At 35.8% G+C, this 16,724-nt stretch overlaps 1 protein-coding gene across 1 annotated transcript; it reads left to right on the top strand.

Moving 5' to 3' along the window:
• Nucleotides 1-6,349: 6,349 nt before the first annotated feature.
• On the top strand, nucleotides 6,350-7,425 carry LOC104588390 (calcium-binding protein CML42-like). The gene has a single exon (XM_010246295.2). The coding sequence runs from the start codon at nucleotides 6,437-6,439 to the stop codon at nucleotides 7,055-7,057; it is 621 nt and encodes a 206-aa protein (XP_010244597.1). The 5' UTR covers nucleotides 6,350-6,436; the 3' UTR covers nucleotides 7,058-7,425.
• Nucleotides 7,426-16,724: the final 9,299 nt, after the last annotated feature.

The raw sequence follows: 16,724 nt of genomic DNA, 5'->3' as shown, positions 1-16,724 counted from the left end.
TATTTAAAATTATTGATAAAAACGAGGGCAAATCGGGTAATTGGTTATTGGTGTTAAATGAATTGAAAAGAGGTAGTTTTAAGATATTCAACGCATTCAATTCCCTCTCATTAAATCCAACATTTAAGTTATTAATTTGCATTCATGTTCATTGAATCATTTGTTTAAGTCATTTTTTTCTTCTCATCATTAAGTTCTATTAATTAAATCCATACTTAATAAATTAATAATTTCAATCACATAAAAGCTTATACTTTTAAAATCTACCTAGAAAAAATAGTGTTTTCATCTAAGTGGTGGTAAGAAAATAAACCATTTTGGGTCAATTGGGTCAATCCATATTGCCACGATTAAATAATAAAATTCAAAAATAGATAAAATAAAAAAATTGGGAACATTTTTAACTTACATATTAAACAATAATAAGTATGATAAATAAGAAATGTTTTATTAATGATGAAAATGGAATGTTTTTTCCACGATTAAATAATAAAATAAAAAAGTAGAAATTATAAAAATTGGAAACATTTTTGAAATACATATTAAACAATAATAAATATGATAAAGAAGAAAGGTTTTTATTAATGATGGAAATGGAATATAAAATTTAAAACCAATTGGAAATAAAAATATTTTCTTATTCCTTTCATTAAAACCTATATTTAAAATATATTTTTCTCATCGTTAAATTCTTGTAATTAAATCCACAATATTTATTTTAATAATATAAAAATAAATATTTTGAAAAGTAATTTGAAAACAAAACCATTTTCTTCCCTCCCGATGGTGGGCAAGCAATTTGACCAATTGGGGTCAAATGGATTAATAAATAATGTCATAATTAAATAATAAAAAATAAAATAAATAAGTACAAAATGTAAGAAGTATATTTACTAATGATGAAAATGGAATGCCAAATTTAAAATCTACCTAGAAATGAAATGGTGCCATAGTCAAATAATAAAATTTATAAAAATAGAAAATACAAAAATCACAAAAAAAGATAGAGAAAAATTTGGGCACACATCTAATGTTATATATTTATAAAAAATAAAATATTGGGTACATCTCTAATATTATGCATTCATTATATTGAACAAAAATAAATATTATACATAAGAAATAATTTTATCAATGATGGAAATGTAATACAAAATTTAATGTCAACCTAGAAATCAAATTATTTTTCTTTTTGAGTAGTGGGTTAGTGGTTTGGGTCAAATGGTATCATAGGCAAACAAAAATTAAATGTGATAAGTAAAAATTATTTAATATAATGTAAATGATATATATAATTTAAATGGAAAATTATAGTCAAAGTCAATTGTACATTTTAAATTAGGTTGTAGATTGGTTTAGAAACCAACAAAACTTTGAAAACCATCTCTACATTTCAAATTATAAAAACCTCCGCCATGTCATTGAAGGCTTATGTGGTGTTTGCCAGCACGGGACTCTTAATCAATGTTGGATACAACAAAAAGCCTATACTGAAAATAGGTTTTTAGTTTCTCTTATTCCCTCTATCTCTTGATCTCCCTCAATCTATCATTCTCTCTCAGTCTTTTTCCCCCTCCCTCTTTCGTTCTTTTTTTATTTTCCTTATACAATATTAATAAGTCCGTATAAAAGAACTAAAGGGACCAACCACATGTACAATCAAGTTATAAATTTTTATTAAGTTGGTGTAAATTTCATAGCCAAGAGTTTCTTATGAATTTTTATCAAATTGGTGTAATAATTTTTGAACCATACCAAATTGGTCTCATGTTCTTTTATACGATCTGATTAATACCATATAACTATGTACGAAAAATGAAAGAAAAAGAATGAGAGAGGGAGCAAGAGAGAAAGAGAATGAGAGAGATTGAGGGAAAACGATAGGTAGAGAGATAATAAGAGAAATTGATAGAAAGAACGTAAACATAGAAATCAAAAAAACATTTTTATTTATTTTTAAATCACAGTCATTGAGCAAAGAGAGATGACTTTGAGAATGTGTGTGTGTGTGTGTGTGAGAGAGAGAGAGAGAGAGAGCATAAGATAAACTAAAAACCTTTTTTTTTTAAATTTTCCAATCACCCAACATTAAAAGGCAATTTCATTATAAGCTTTTTGTTCTGTCCAACATTGATTAAGTCCCATGTTGGCAACAACCACATAAGCTTTTGATGACATGGCCGGGGTTTTTATAATTTGAAATGTAGAGCCAATTGTTAGAGTTTTGTTGGTTTTTGGACTAACCTATAGCCTAATTTTAAATGTACAACCGACTCTGACTATAATTTAGATGGTGGGTCAATGATCCAACTTTTCAAAGAAACCCATGATGTCATAATTGAATATTAAATATTTTAAAAAAGATAGTACACCAAAAATGAAAATTTACAGAATTTTGTCAAAAACATTTGAGAACATTTCTAATGTTGTATATTCATCATACTAAATAAAAATAATTGTTAAAATAAAAGTTATTTTTTTATGACAGAAATGGAATACAAAATTTAATAATAATAATAATAATAATAATTTTTATTTGCTACTAGCATTTAAGTTTATTTTTAATCATATTGTTACTTTTGTTAATTTTCAATTTATTTCTTAACTATGATATATGTAAAATTCAAGTAATTAATATGAAGAAAAATTTATCACGTGCAATGCATGCGCTTAATTACTAGTATATATATGTATGTACATGTATAGATATGTATGTATGTATGTATGTATGTATGTATGTATGTACTTATAATAAAACAATACATGTCATGTCAACATGGCTCTCCTTCCTCCCTTACCACTTATCTATTTTCTGTTTTTTTTTTCAACTTTTATTTTTAAAATTGGACAAGATTACTCAAGAATCACTCAATTTTAAGTTTTTAAGACTTTCATCTCTCCTCATTAACTCACCATAACTCTCTCTTCTCTTTCTCATTAATTCCTTTGGTCTCTAATCATTCCATTAACTTCTCTCCTAATAAGTCACTCCATTAATACTCTCTTATCTCAATTGCTCCAATAAACTTCTTAAAATTTATTTACTCATTTTATTTTTTATTTTTCTTTTTCATTTTATTCTCTATCATCTCCTCATTAATCTAATAAACCAAAAGCAATTTTCTTAGGGGGTGATCATTTTAGTCTGGTCTAGGCCTGGGTCTACTTCAGGCCCACAAATATCAAGGCCGGTGTGGGCCCAACTCAACCAATAAGCAAATAATAGTTTAAAAATTAGTTAATAAAAATATCATAAAGAGTTAAAATCACCTAAAAATAACGAGAAAGAGAATTCTAAGACAGAGGTCCCACCCCTTCCATCATTAACCTATTTTAGCATATTTCTATAGGCCTTTTCCATTATTAGCCAATTCTAATAATGAAGATGGGTTCTTTGTCAGGGAACCTCAATCCCCGATCTCCATTCCCATCCTTGGTTGGGTATCACAATCAATCCCTGTCCTTGCCAAGGGAACCTTCATCGTTGACCCCACTAGGTCATGGAAGTTGAGTACCAGATGGGACGAGGAACATTGCCATCCCTATTCATATTCAAATCCTATTAGTTGGTTAATTGTTAGAAAACTATAATTTAAAATCTAATAACAAAAATTAATAAAAATATTAAAATTTAGCAAGCTTTTATTTAGTAACTATTAAAAATTAAGAAATTAAAAAAAATTAGTAGTTCATAAATTGAAAATTAAAATACATTTGAATTTTATTTAAAAAATAACTCATATTAACAGGATAGTTAAAGTAATAATATAAAGTAAAAAAACATTAGAAGTAATAAAATAAACTACTTGCATCCATATAAAAATTATATAAATTAATTAAAATAATGAAACTAATGATGGCCTAATTATAAATGTCATAAGACTTCTACTTAGGGATGATCATTTATAACTTAGCCCAAACTCAATTAGACCTACAAATTTTCAAGCTCAAGCAATTATTTTCTTCTAAGATAGGTGTAGCTTAGATCTACACCAACCCACACATAATGTGAACAATAGGGCTGTAAATAGATTGTATTCAAATTAGATTCAATTGCATGCACATTTGATTATTATGTTGGGTTTTAGATCACCTTTAGGTTTAATCCGCAACCATTTTATTGTGTTTAAAATGACCAAAAGGTTAAAAAGTTTTAAAGAAAGACAATTATTTTTAAAGTATATATTTATAAAAAAAAATGTATATAAATATAAAATATTAAACTTATCAATTATAAACTTTATAATGCTAAACTATAAAGTTTATAATTGATAAATTATGCTACATATATACATAAAATAATAATTTTTTATTGGACCTAGATTTTGGTTGGATTGGACAGAGTTAAATTCACATCCAAATGCAAGATAATTGGATTTGTATATGTATTTAGATAACAAATTTTATATTAATATATAGATAGAAATTTTTATAATAACCTAAAATAAATAAAAGTTTTAATTTATAAAAAAATCATAGTTTTACAATTAATACGAACAAGCTTGTCCTGTCCCAAGCCCGAATAAATATTATTATGCTTGGGGTGTGGGTCGGCTTGGGCTAGGCGACCTATAAAATTGTTAATACACCATCCAAACCCAGCTTTTATGTTTTTGGTTCATGAGGCTACACAATGGGGGTAGCTTGTCTCCCATATTTCCTTTGGGTTCAGCATTAATAATTCTTATCTAAAACTAGTTAAAAACCTAAAATAATGCATGTATGGGTTGTGTTCATTGCTCTGTTTGGTTTAGTCTTATTATGAATGTCACATTGCTCTTAGGGTGCAATTTAGGGGGTTGGGTTAGGTTGAGGATCAATCAAAGCCAAACCTAAGGTAGATTGGGCTTAGATTAATTTAATTATGATTACAACCTAACTTTATATATTTAGTAATATTTAAGTATTTTAAATATTTAAGTAACATTTGCAAAAAATTATAACATTTAATCATTAATAAAGTAAAATAGAACACTAATGGATAATATAGAAAAATAATTATTTTATTAAGTAATTAGTAGTGATTTATTATTTTTTGAATATAATTAATCCAAATTTCTAAATTATTTTTGTAACAAATTATTAAAATAAAGATTAATTATTTAAAACAACATTGCAGTTGTAACAATATAAAGATTAATTTTTAGTTAATTATTAACTAAATAACTATATAATTGTTTTAAATTAAGTAAAATTGTAGATTAGTACCCTGTATTTTGGGCCTAGTCTTGGTTTAGTCCCCGAACTTCAAAATGTGCTAATCTAATACCTAAACTTCCAAAATGTTCCAACTTAGTTCCTATTGTTAACTAGTCGTTAGTTATATATATGTATCATGTGACATCATGTGCGGCTTAAGACTTTTAAAAATATCAAAATTACCCTTCAAAATAAAACATTTTTCATCATCTTCTTCTTTGAGAAGATGAAACAGAGGTGTAAGTTTTGGTTATTGAGTTTTGCAAGTGAATGGTTCACAACCATTAAAGCTAGGCGTGGGAGTGGGAGGAGTTGAGAAATAGAGAAGAGAGAAGAGAGAAGAGAGGTGGTTCAGCATTTAGATGATCGATAAATAAAATTAGATGATACCCGGACATTTGTGTCTTTTTATGTGCCACTTAACGACTGATTAATGAAAGGTGCTAAATTGACATGTTTTAGAAGTTTAAATAATGGATTGACATGTTTTAAAACTCAGGGACCAAATAAGACTAAGCCCAAAGTACAGGATACTAATATGAAAATTTCATAATAGTTATCAATTTTCGTTGTTTTACTTTTTCTTGATAAATCCGGTGCACTATGCACAGGTCCCTGCTAGTTGTAATAATTAGAGGTGTAAAACGCAAAGTACAGGCCATGCCGCCCTCCCCTGGGATAACTTGTGGTCGGCCCAGCATGGCCGACAGCCCAGGCCTGTGTGGGCCCATGGGCTGAGCCTTGGGCCAAGTCAGGTCGTGCATCGGGCCAAAGCTATTTATTTAAAAAAAGTGACAAAAAATTTAAAATATTAATTTTCTATGAATTTTGATATATACAATTGCTTATATATACAATAATGAAATAAATTATTATAATAAAATTAAAAAAAATATTTATTTTATTAATATATTATAATTTAAATAATATAATATATATTAATATTATATGGCCTGCAAGATCGTGCTGGGCTGGTCCCGATTTACACCTTTAATAACAATATAGAAAACGTCATGGTCAAGGCCCGATTGGCTTGCATTACCACTCGGCCTTCCTTTGGAAAAGTCAAGTCAAAGAGTTTCCGCCTTGTCTGTCGCTTACAAATTCTTCTCTCTTTCCAAGCCAATATATATTTTATTTGATTTTGTGATACCAATCATTCACCTGTCTTCCATTGCCTCCTCCTCCTGCTCCTCGATCTTTCTCTCTTACCCCCTTGCGGTCGCAGGAAGTGGAGATGGAAGGGCCACCGACTCCGGCCATAAAACCGAGATTAGGCCAGTCGTCGTCATCCTTCCGTCTCCGGAGCCCAAGCCTCAATAGTCTTCGGCTCCGTCGAATATTTGACTTATTCGATAAGAATGGCGATGGCTTGATCACAGTCGAAGAACTGTGCCAAGCTTTGGATCTGCTGGGCCTGGAGGCAGATATGTCCGAGTTGGAGTCCATTGTACAATGCTACATAAAACCGGGCAACAACGGACTCGAATACAACGACTTCGAAGCGTTGCATCAATCGTTGGGTGACATGTATTTTGGTGTCAACGTAGGCGGGGAAGAAGGGCGCGAAGGAGAAGAGGAGAGGGCTGCAAGTGGTGCAACAACTACAACAACGGCGAGGGAATTGCAAGAGGAGGCAGACTTGACGGAGGCGTTTAAGGTGTTCGATGTGGATGGAGATGGGTTCATATCGGCGATGGAATTGCAAGTGGTTCTTGCCAAGCTAGGATTTTCAGAAGGAAGTGAGATTGGTAGAGTTGAGCAAATGATCTTCTCCGTTGACCGGAATCAGGATGGACGTGTTGACTTCTACGAATTCAAGGATATGATGCAAAATGTTTTGGTTCGAACCTCTTGACCTTTCTCTTGCTGTTGCTTTTTTCCTTTATTTTTTTTTTATTTTAGTTTTCTTTTCTTTTCTTTTCTTTTCATCTTCCTTCTCTTTTCTCTCGCTCAGACAGTCAGGATCGCTGTATTTTCTTTTGTAATGACTTCATGTCCTGGTTGGACATGAATGTTCGTTTTCTGTTTTCCCTTCCCCATCTGTATTTCATCGATGTTCTTTTGTTTTTCCCCTTTTCATCGATGTTCATTTCTTTCTTTTCTTCTTTGTTTCTGTTTTTCCTTCCCCATCTGTATTTCATTGATGTTCTGGCAACTCGAATAAATTGATCAGTCAATAGATGCAAATATAGCAATAAGATTGCACGGATGTTAGATTGCTAACGTGTGTATGTTTGTTGAGTGCTGAAAGAAAGTGGTGTTTACTGGGTGCCGCCATCTAACCAAGTATCTAGAGGTGTCAATTGGACTGGATTTGGTCCAACCCGATACAATCCAATGTGAGTCCACTTATAAATGGACTACTGGACCCAATCTAGTACAAATTCAATACAAACCAAATCCAATCCTCCAATCCAAACCGAATGAAATATAAAAAATTATATAAAGGCACTTTTGGCATTGAAAAATCACTTTTGTAAAAGTACTTTGATTAAAGTATTTTTATAAAAGTGCTTTTAGAAAAACACTTTATTGAAAGTACTTCATAAAAGCACTTTAGAAAAGAACTTTCATAGTCTTTTATAAATGTATTTTTGTAGTTCTTTTGTAAAAGTACTTTTACAAAAGTACTTTCATATAAGTGCTTTATAAAAGTACCTCCATAAAAGTGCTTTCGTAAAAGTGCTTTTGTAAAAATGCTTTTGTAATTGTAAAAGTGCTTTCATAAAAGTGCTTTTATAAAAGTGCTTCCATAAAAGTGCTTACATAAAAGTACTCCTATAAAAGTGATTTCGTAAAAGTACTTTTATAAAAGTACTTCCATAAAAGTTTTTTTTTTTTTTTTTTGTAAAAGTAATTCCATAAAAGTGTGTAAAGGTACTTTTATAAAAGTGCTTTCATAAAAGTATTTTTGTAAAAGTGCTTTTATAAAACTACTATAAAAGTGCTTTCATAAAAGTATTTTTGTAAAAGTGCTTTTATAAAACTACTTCTATAAAAGTGCTTTCATAAAAGTACTTTTGTAAAAATGCTTTCGTAAAAGTATTTTTACAAGTGTTTTCATAAAAGTGCTTTCGTAAAAGTACTTTCATAAAAGTGATTTTATGCTGGTTTTAGTTTTGATTGATTTCAATTGAACAAGGGTTTGGCCTTATGATTGGATTTTTAGAAATTTGGTTTAGGCTCAATTCAAAGCAATAAGAATAAGGACCAATTTATTTAAGATTGGTCCAATCCAATAATTATAATGGATCATCCAAATCTGATTTGATAAGGTTTGCATCGGATTGGATTCAAACCAAAACCATTCGATTGACATCCTTACAAGTATCAATTGGCTTCCATTTACAATTTTACACTCTGCGATAATATATCATAAGTGGTGAATGTGTCTTAGGCCTTGTTTTTCAGCTCTTGGGTAACATGCTTATTTGAGCAAGTCCAGATCTCCTACCAACACAAACTCTGCCCACGTCTACCCACATAGCATTGCAGCTACACATGGAGAACATCTCATCCTCCTACATAGTATTATATAGGGGGAGATGTTCCCAATTAATGGGGGTAGTGTGTTGTGGGTAGATGTGGGTAGAGTTCTCATGGGCAGGAGATCTAGAGACTATTCATGCAAAAATTGCCTGATTAACTTCGGTGACAACATTCTTACGCATGGTCACTTGGTAAGCAACTAATCCACCCTCTAGCAGGGCAATCTTTGGAAATTTCACTTACCATGGGACCCATTATAGCAGCATCATAACATAGGTAAGTTAGTAAATTATCTAATTTACCAACTTGCCCCCTATGAGATACTAGTAAATAGGGGTGGATTCGAGTCGAGTCGAGCCGAATAGTATGAGGCTGAGGCTCGAGCTCGGCTCAAGACTATTCTACAAGGTTCGAGCTCGGCTTGAGACTATTCTACAAGGCTCGAGCTCGATTCGAGCTAGAACCATGAGCTTGAGCTTGGCTTGAGTAAAAAATTCATAAGCTCGAGCTCAATTTTGAGAAAAACATATTTAATAAAAATAAAAAAATTATATATAAAAATATTTTTTATTTGATATTTAAAAAATTAAGAATTATAATAATTAAGAATTATAATATTTTTATTATATATATATCGAGGCGGCTTGCGAGCCTCACGAGCCAAGCTCTAGTAGGCTCGAGTTCGGCTCATTTTATAATTGAGTTAGTGAATTGGGCTCGAGCTCAAGCAGCTCGTGAAAAGCTCGACTCGTTGCCACCCCTACTAGCAAACAAACGGGCCTTAGTGTTCATTTTTTATTGGAAAACCAGAGGAGCTACACAAGCCGGGGGGGGGGGGGTAGCTCTTCCCTAGAAATCAGATAAGCAAATGAAACTAAGATCACAAGAACAAAAATCAGAAAGGTTTCGATGAATAGAAACCGCTTGATGAGCCAACCAATTAGCTGCTTGATTCGCCTCATGATACACATGCCTGAATTTGATGATTAAGTTGAACATGGTAGAGAGATTTAGGCACTCCATGGGGGTTTCACTTTTCCTTTGAGGCAGTCGATAACAAGCTTTGAGTCTCCTTCAATGATAATCTGATGGTCCCTATAGTTGATCATGAGGTTGATGGCCTCCCAAGCAGCCCATGCTTTAACAAGATTTATCATAGAACACCCAACATTCATAGCCTTAATTTCAAGAACATTACCCTCATGGTTCAGCAATGTTAGACAGTGTATGACCTTAGCTCCAATCAGAATGATGTACATTATGACATTTAATGTAAATGAATAAAGTACATATTTGATTCATGTTATGATGGTGTGTTTCTGTGTAATACTCTTAAACTAGACACATATGAGATTCGTATTAGTTTAGAATATCCACAGTCGTTGGATAGATTTGGGAAGATTTTTATCCTGCTAAGGTTGACATTGATGTGCCGCAAAGTTGGATGGGGTGACTTGTCTCAACTGCCAGGGTGATACCTGAGGTACATGTAGTGGATTAGAAATCCAGTATTACCCTGGACCTTGGAGTTAGATGGGCAAAACTGGAATGTTACACCTGACCCCTAAACTCAATTATGATACTACACAAGGGTTTAGGGTTTAGGGTTTAGGGTCTAGGGTCTAGGGTCTAGGGTCTAGGGTCTAGGGTCTAGGGTTTTAGGGTTTTAGGGTTTAGGGTTTAGGGTTTAGGGTTTAGGGTTTAGGGTTTAGGGTTTTAAGGTTTTAGGGTTTAGGGTTTAGGGTTTAGGGTTTTATGGTTTTATGGTTTAGGGTTTAGGGTTTAGGGTTTTAGGGTTTAGGGATTAGGGTTTAGCGTTTAGGGTTTTAGGGTTTTAGGGTTTTAGGGTTTTAGGGTTTAGGGTTTAGGGTTTAGGGTTTAGGGTTTAGGGTTTAGGGTTTTAGGGTTTAGGGTTTAAGTTTTTAGGGTTTAGGGTTTAGGGTTTAGGGATTTAGGGTTTTAGGGTTTAGGGTTTACGGTTTTAGGGTTTAGGGTTTAGGGTTTTAGGGTTTAGGGTTTAGGGTTTAGGGTTTAGGGTTTTAGTGTTTTAGGGTTTTAGGGTTTAGGGTTTAGGGTTTTAGGGTTTTAGGGTTTTAGGGTTTAGGGTTTAGGGTTTAGGGTTAGGGGTTTAGGGTTAGGGGTTTAGGGTTTAGGATTTCGGGTTTAGGGTTTCGGGGTTTATGGTTTAGGGTTTAGGGTTGAGGGTTTAGGGTTTAGGGTTTAGCGTTTTAGGGTTTAGGGTTTTAGGGTTTTAGGGTTTAGGGTTTAGGGTTTAGGGTTTGGGGTTTAGGGTTTAGGGTTTAGGGTTTTAGGGTTTTTGGGTTTTTGGGTTTAGGGTTTAGGGTTTTAGGTTTTAGGTTTTAGGTTTAGGGTTTAGGGTTTAGGGTTTAGGGGTTAGGGGTTTAGGGTTTAGGGGTTTAGGGTTTAGGGTTTAGGGTTTAGGGTTTAGGGTTTAGGGTTTAGGGTTTAGGGTTTAGGGTTTAGGGTTTAGGGTTTAGGGTTTAGGGTTTTAGGGTTTTAGGGTTTAGGGTTTAGGGTTTAGGGTTTAGGGTTTAGGGTTTAGGGTTTAGGGTTTAGGGTTTAGGGTTTAGGGTTTAGGGTTTAGGGTTTAGGGTTTAGGGTTTAGGGTTTAGGGTTTAGGGTTTAGGGTTTAGGGTTTAGGGTTTAGGGTTTAGGGTTTAGGGTTTAGGGTTTAGGGTTTAGGGTTTAGGGTTTAGGGTTTAGGGTTTAGGGTTTAGGGTTTAGGGTTTAGGGTTTAGGGTTTAGGGTTTAGGGTTTAGGGTTTAGGGTTTAGGGTTTAGGGTTTAGGGTTTAGGGTTTAGGGTTTAGGGTTTAGGGTTTAGGGTTTAGGGTTTAGGGTTTAGGGTTTAGGGTTTAGGGTTTAGGGTTTAGGGTTTAGGGTTTAGGGTTTAGGGTTTAGGGTTTAGGGTTTAGGGTTTAGGGTTTAGGGTTTAGGGTTTAGGGTTTAGGGTTTAGGGTTTAGGGTTTAGGGTTTAGGGTTTAGGGTTTAGGGTTTAGGGTTTAGGGTTTAGGGTTTAGGGTTTAGGGTTTAGGGTTTAGGGTTTAGGGTTTAGGGTTTAGGGTTTAGGGTTTAGGGTTTAGGGTTTAGGGTTTAGGGTTTAGGGTTTAGGGTTTAGGGTTTAGGGTTTAGGGTTTAGGGTTTAGGGTTTAGGGTTTAGGGTTTAGGGTTTAGGGTTTAGGGTTTAGGGTTTAGGGTTTAGGGTTTAGGGTTTAGGGTTTAGGGTTTAGGGTTTAGGGTTTAGGGTTTAGGGTTTAGGGTTTAGGGTTTAGGGTTTAGGGTTTAGGGTTTAGGGTTTAGGGTTTAGGGTTTAGGGTTTAGGGTTTAGGGTTTAGGGTTTAGGGTTTAGGGTTTAGGGTTTAGGGTTTAGGGTTTAGGGTTTAGGGTTTAGGGTTTAGGGTTTAGGGTTTAGGGTTTAGGGTTTAGGGTTTAGGGTTTAGGGTTTAGGGTTTAGGGTTTAGGGTTTAGGGTTTAGGGTTTAGGGTTTAGGGTTTAGGGTTTAGGGTTTAGGGTTTAGGGTTTAGGGTTTAGGGTTTAGGGTTTAGGGTTTAGGGTTTAGGGTTTAGGGTTTAGGGTTTAGGGTTTAGGGTTTAGGGTTTAGGGTTTAGGGTTTAGGGTTTAGGGTTTAGGGTTTAGGGTTTAGGGTTTAGGGTTTAGGGTTTAGGGTTTAGGGTTTAGGGTTTAGGGTTTAGGGTTTAGGGTTTAGGGTTTAGGGTTTAGGGTTTAGGGTTTAGGGTTTAGGGTTTAGGGTTTAGGGTTTAGGGTTTAGGGTTTAGGGTTTAGGGTTTAGGGTTTAGGGTTTAGGGTTTAGGGTTTAGGGTTTAGGGTTTAGGGTTTAGGGTTTAGGGTTTAGGGTTTAGGGTTTAGGGTTTAGGGTTTAGGGTTTAGGGTTTAGGGTTTAGGGTTTAGGGTTTAGGGTTTAGGGTTTAGGGTTTAGGGTTTAGGGTTTAGGGTTTAGGGTTTAGGGTTTAGGGTTTAGGGTTTAGGGTTTAGGGTTTAGGGTTTAGGGTTTAGGGTTTAGGGTTTAGGGTTTAGGGTTTAGGGTTTAGGGTTTAGGGTTTAGGGTTTAGGGTTTAGGGTTTAGGGTTTAGGGTTTAGGGTTTAGGGTTTAGGGTTTAGGGTTTAGGGTTTAGGGTTTAGGGTTTAGGGTTTAGGGTTTAGGGTTTAGGGTTTAGGGTTTAGGGTTTAGGGTTTAGGGTTTAGGGTTTAGGGTTTAGGGTTTAGGGTTTAGGGTTTAGGGTTTAGGGTTTAGGGTTTAGGGTTTAGGGTTTAGGGTTTAGGGTTTAGGGTTTAGGGTTTAGGGTTTAGGGTTTAGGGTTTAGGGTTTAGGGTTTAGGGTTTAGGGTTTAGGGTTTAGGGTTTAGGGTTTAGGGTTTAGGGTTTAGGGTTTAGGGTTTAGGGTTTAGGGTTTAGGGTTTAGGGTTTAGGGTTTAGGGTTTAGGGTTTAGGGTTTAGGGTTTAGGGTTTAGGGTTTAGGGTTTAGGGTTTAGGGTTTAGGGTTTAGGGTTTAGGGTTTAGGGTTTAGGGTTTAGGGTTTAGGGTTTAGGGTTTAGGGTTTAGGGTTTAGGGTTTAGGGTTTAGGGTTTAGGGTTTAGGGTTTAGGGTTTAGGGTTTAGGGTTTAGGGTTTAGGGTTTAGGGTTTAGGGTTTAGGGTTTAGGGTTTAGGGTTTAGGGTTTAGGGTTTAGGGTTTAGGGTTTAGGGTTTAGGGTTTAGGGTTTAGGGTTTAGGGTTTAGGGTTTAGGGTTTAGGGTTTAGGGTTTAGGGTTTAGGGTTTAGGGTTTAGGGTTTAGGGTTTAGGGTTTAGGGTTTAGGGTTTAGGGTTTAGGGTTTAGGGTTTAGGGTTTAGGGTTTAGGGTTTAGGGTTTAGGGTTTAGGGTTTAGGGTTTAGGGTTTAGGGTTTAGGGTTTAGGGTTTAGGGTTTAGGGTTTAGGGTTTAGGGTTTAGGGTTTAGGGTTTAGGGTTTAGGGTTTAGGGTTTAGGGTTTAGGGTTTAGGGTTTAGGGTTTAGGGTTTAGGGTTTAGGGTTTAGGGTTTAGGGTTTAGGGTTTAGGGTTTAGGGTTTAGGGTTTAGGGTTTAGGGTTTAGGGTTTAGGGTTTAGGGTTTAGGGTTTAGGGTTTAGGGTTTAGGGTTTAGGGTTTAGGGTTTAGGGTTTAGGGTTTAGGGTTTAGGGTTTAGGGTTTAGGGTTTAGGGTTTAGGGTTTAGGGTTTAGGGTTTAGGGTTTAGGGTTTAGGGTTTAGGGTTTAGGGTTTAGGGTTTAGGGTTTAGGGTTTAGGGTTTAGGGTTTAGGGTTTAGGGTTTAGGGTTTAGGGTTTAGGGTTTAGGGTTTAGGGTTTAGGGTTTAGGGTTTAGGGTTTAGGGTTTAGGGTTTAGGGTTTAGGGTTTAGGGTTTAGGGTTTAGGGTTTAGGGTTTAGGGTTTAGGGTTTAGGGTTTAGGGTTTAGGGTTTAGGGTTTAGGGTTTAGGGTTTAGGGTTTAGGGTTTAGGGTTTAGGGTTTAGGGTTTAGGGTTTAGGGTTTAGGGTTTAGGGTTTAGGGTTTAGGGTTTAGGGTTTAGGGTTTAGGGTTTAGGGTTTAGGGTTTAGGGTTTAGGGTTTAGGGTTTAGGGTTTAGGGTTTAGGGTTTAGGGTTTAGGGTTTAGGGTTTAGGGTTTAGGGTTTAGGGTTTAGGGTTTAGGGTTTAGGGTTTAGGGTTTAGGGTTTAGGGTTTAGGGTTTAGGGTTTAGGGTTTAGGGTTTAGGGTTTAGGGTTTAGGGTTTAGGGTTTAGGGTTTAGGGTTTAGGGTTTAGGGTTTAGGGTTTAGGGTTTAGGGTTTAGGGTTTAGGGTTTAGGGTTTAGGGTTTAGGGTTTAGGGTTTAGGGTTTAGGGTTTAGGGTTTAGGGTTTAGGGTTTAGGGTTTAGGGTTTAGGGTTTAGGGTTTAGGGTTTAGGGTTTAGGGTTTAGGGTTTAGGGTTTAGGGTTTAGGGTTTAGGGTTTAGGGTTTAGGGTTTAGGGTTTAGGGTTTAGGGTTTAGGGTTTAGGGTTTAGGGTTTAGGGTTTAGGGTTTAGGGTTTAGGGTTTAGGGTTTAGGGTTTAGGGTTTAGGGTTTAGGGTTTAGGGTTTAGGGTTTAGGGTTTAGGGTTTAGGGTTTAGGGTTTAGGGTTTAGGGTTTAGGGTTTAGGGTTTAGGGTTTAGGGTTTAGGGTTTAGGGTTTAGGGTTTAGGGTTTAGGGTTTAGGGTTTAGGGTTTAGGGTTTAGGGTTTAGGGTTTAGGGTTTAGGGTTTAGGGTTTAGGGTTTAGGGTTTAGGGTTTAGGGTTTAGGGTTTAGGGTTTAGGGTTTAGGGTTTAGGGTTTAGGGTTTAGGGTTTAGGGTTTAGGGTTTAGGGTTTAGGGTTTAGGGTTTAGGGTTTAGGGTTTAGGGTTTAGGGTTTAGGGTTTAGGGTTTAGGGTTTAGGGTTTAGGGTTTAGGGTTTAGGGTTTAGGGTTTAGGGTTTAGGGTTTAGGGTTTAGGGTTTAGGGTTTAGGGTTTAGGGTTTAGGGTTTAGGGTTTAGGGTTTAGGGTTTAGGGTTTAGGGTTTAGGGTTTAGGGTTTAGGGTTTAGGGTTTAGGGTTTAGGGTTTAGGGTTTAGGGTTTAGGGTTTAGGGTTTAGGGTTTAGGGTTTAGGGTTTAGGGTTTAGGGTTTAGGGTTTAGGGTTTAGGGTTTAGGGTTTAGGGTTTAGGGTTTAGGGTTTAGGGTTTAGGGTTTAGGGTTTAGGGTTTAGGGTTTAGGGTTTAGGGTTTAGGGTTTAGGGTTTAGGGTTTAGGGTTTAGGGTTTAGGGTTTAGGGTTTAGGGTTTAGGGTTTAGGGTTTAGGGTTTAGGGTTTAGGGTTTAGGGTTTAGGGTTTAGGGTTTAGGGTTTAGGGTTTAGGGTTTAGGGTTTAGGGTTTAGGGTTTAGGGTTTAGGGTTTAGGGTTTAGGGTTTAGGGTTTAGGGTTTAGGGTTTAGGGTTTAGGGTTTAGGGTTTAGGGTTTAGGGTTTAGGGTTTAGGGTTTAGGGTTTAGGGTTTAGGGTTTAGGGTTTAGGGTTTAGGGTTTAGGGTTTAGGGTTTAGGGTTTAGGGTTTAGGGTTTAGGGTTTAGGGTTTAGGGTTTAGGGTTTAGGGTTTAGGGTTTAGGGTTTAGGGTTTAGGGTTTAGGGTTTAGGGTTTAGGGTTTAGGGTTTAGGGTTTAGGGTTTAGGGTTTAGGGTTTAGGGTTTAGGGTTTAGGGTTTAGGGTTTAGGGTTTAGGGTTTAGGGTTTAGGGTTTAGGGTTTAGGGTTTAGGGTTTAGGGTTTAGGGTTTAGGGTTTAGGGTTTAGGGTTTAGGGTTTAGGGTTTAGGGTTTAGGGTTTAGGGTTTAGGGTTTAGGGTTTAGGGTTTAGGGTTTAGGGTTTAGGGTTTAGGGTTTAGGGTTTAGGGTTTAGGGTTTAGGGTTTAGGGTTTAGGGTTTAGGGTTTAGGGTTTAGGGTTTAGGGTTTAGGGTTTAGGGTTTAGGGTTTAGGGTTTAGGGTTTAGGGTTTAGGGTTTAGGGTTTAGGGTTTAGGGTTTAGGGTTTAGGGTTTAGGGTTTAGGGTTTAGGGTTTAGGGTTTAGGGTTTAGGGTTTAGGGTTTAGGGTTTAGGGTTTAGGGTTTAGGGTTTAGGGTTTAGGGTTTAGGGTTTAGGGTTTAGGGTTTAGGGTTTAGGGTTTAGGGTTTAGGGTTTAGGGTTTAGGGTTTAGGGTTTAGGGTTTAGGGTTTAGGGTTTAGGGTTTAGGGTTTAGGGTTTAGGGTTTAGGGTTTAGGGTTTAGGGTTTAGGGTTTAGGGTTTAGGGTTTAGGGTTTAGGGTTTAGGGTTTAGGGTTTAGGGTTTAGGGTTTAGGGTTTAGGGTTTAGGGTTTAGGGTTTAGGGTTTAGGGTTTAGGGTTTAGGGTTTAGGGTTTAGGGTTTAGGGTTTAGGGTTTAGGGTTTAGGGTTTAGGGTTTAGGGTTTAGGGTTTAGGGTTTAGGGTTTAGGGTTTAGGGTTTAGGGTTTAGGGTTTAGGGT

Source organism: Nelumbo nucifera, chromosome 2, assembly GCF_055504915.1.
Source record: "Nelumbo nucifera cultivar China Antique chromosome 2, China Antique-T2T, whole genome shotgun sequence".
In the NCBI taxonomy this organism is placed as follows: domain Eukaryota; kingdom Viridiplantae; phylum Streptophyta; class Magnoliopsida; order Proteales; family Nelumbonaceae; genus Nelumbo; species Nelumbo nucifera.
Note: the sequence above shows the minus strand (reverse complement) of the source record. Positions and strands in the feature narration are given on the sequence as shown.

Bases quoted from the DNA above. Each gene is read 5' to 3' on its own strand.
- LOC104588390 (XM_010246295.2), top strand. From the start codon at position 6,437: ATGGAAGGGCCACCGACTCCGGCCATAAAACCGAGATTAGGCCAGTCG.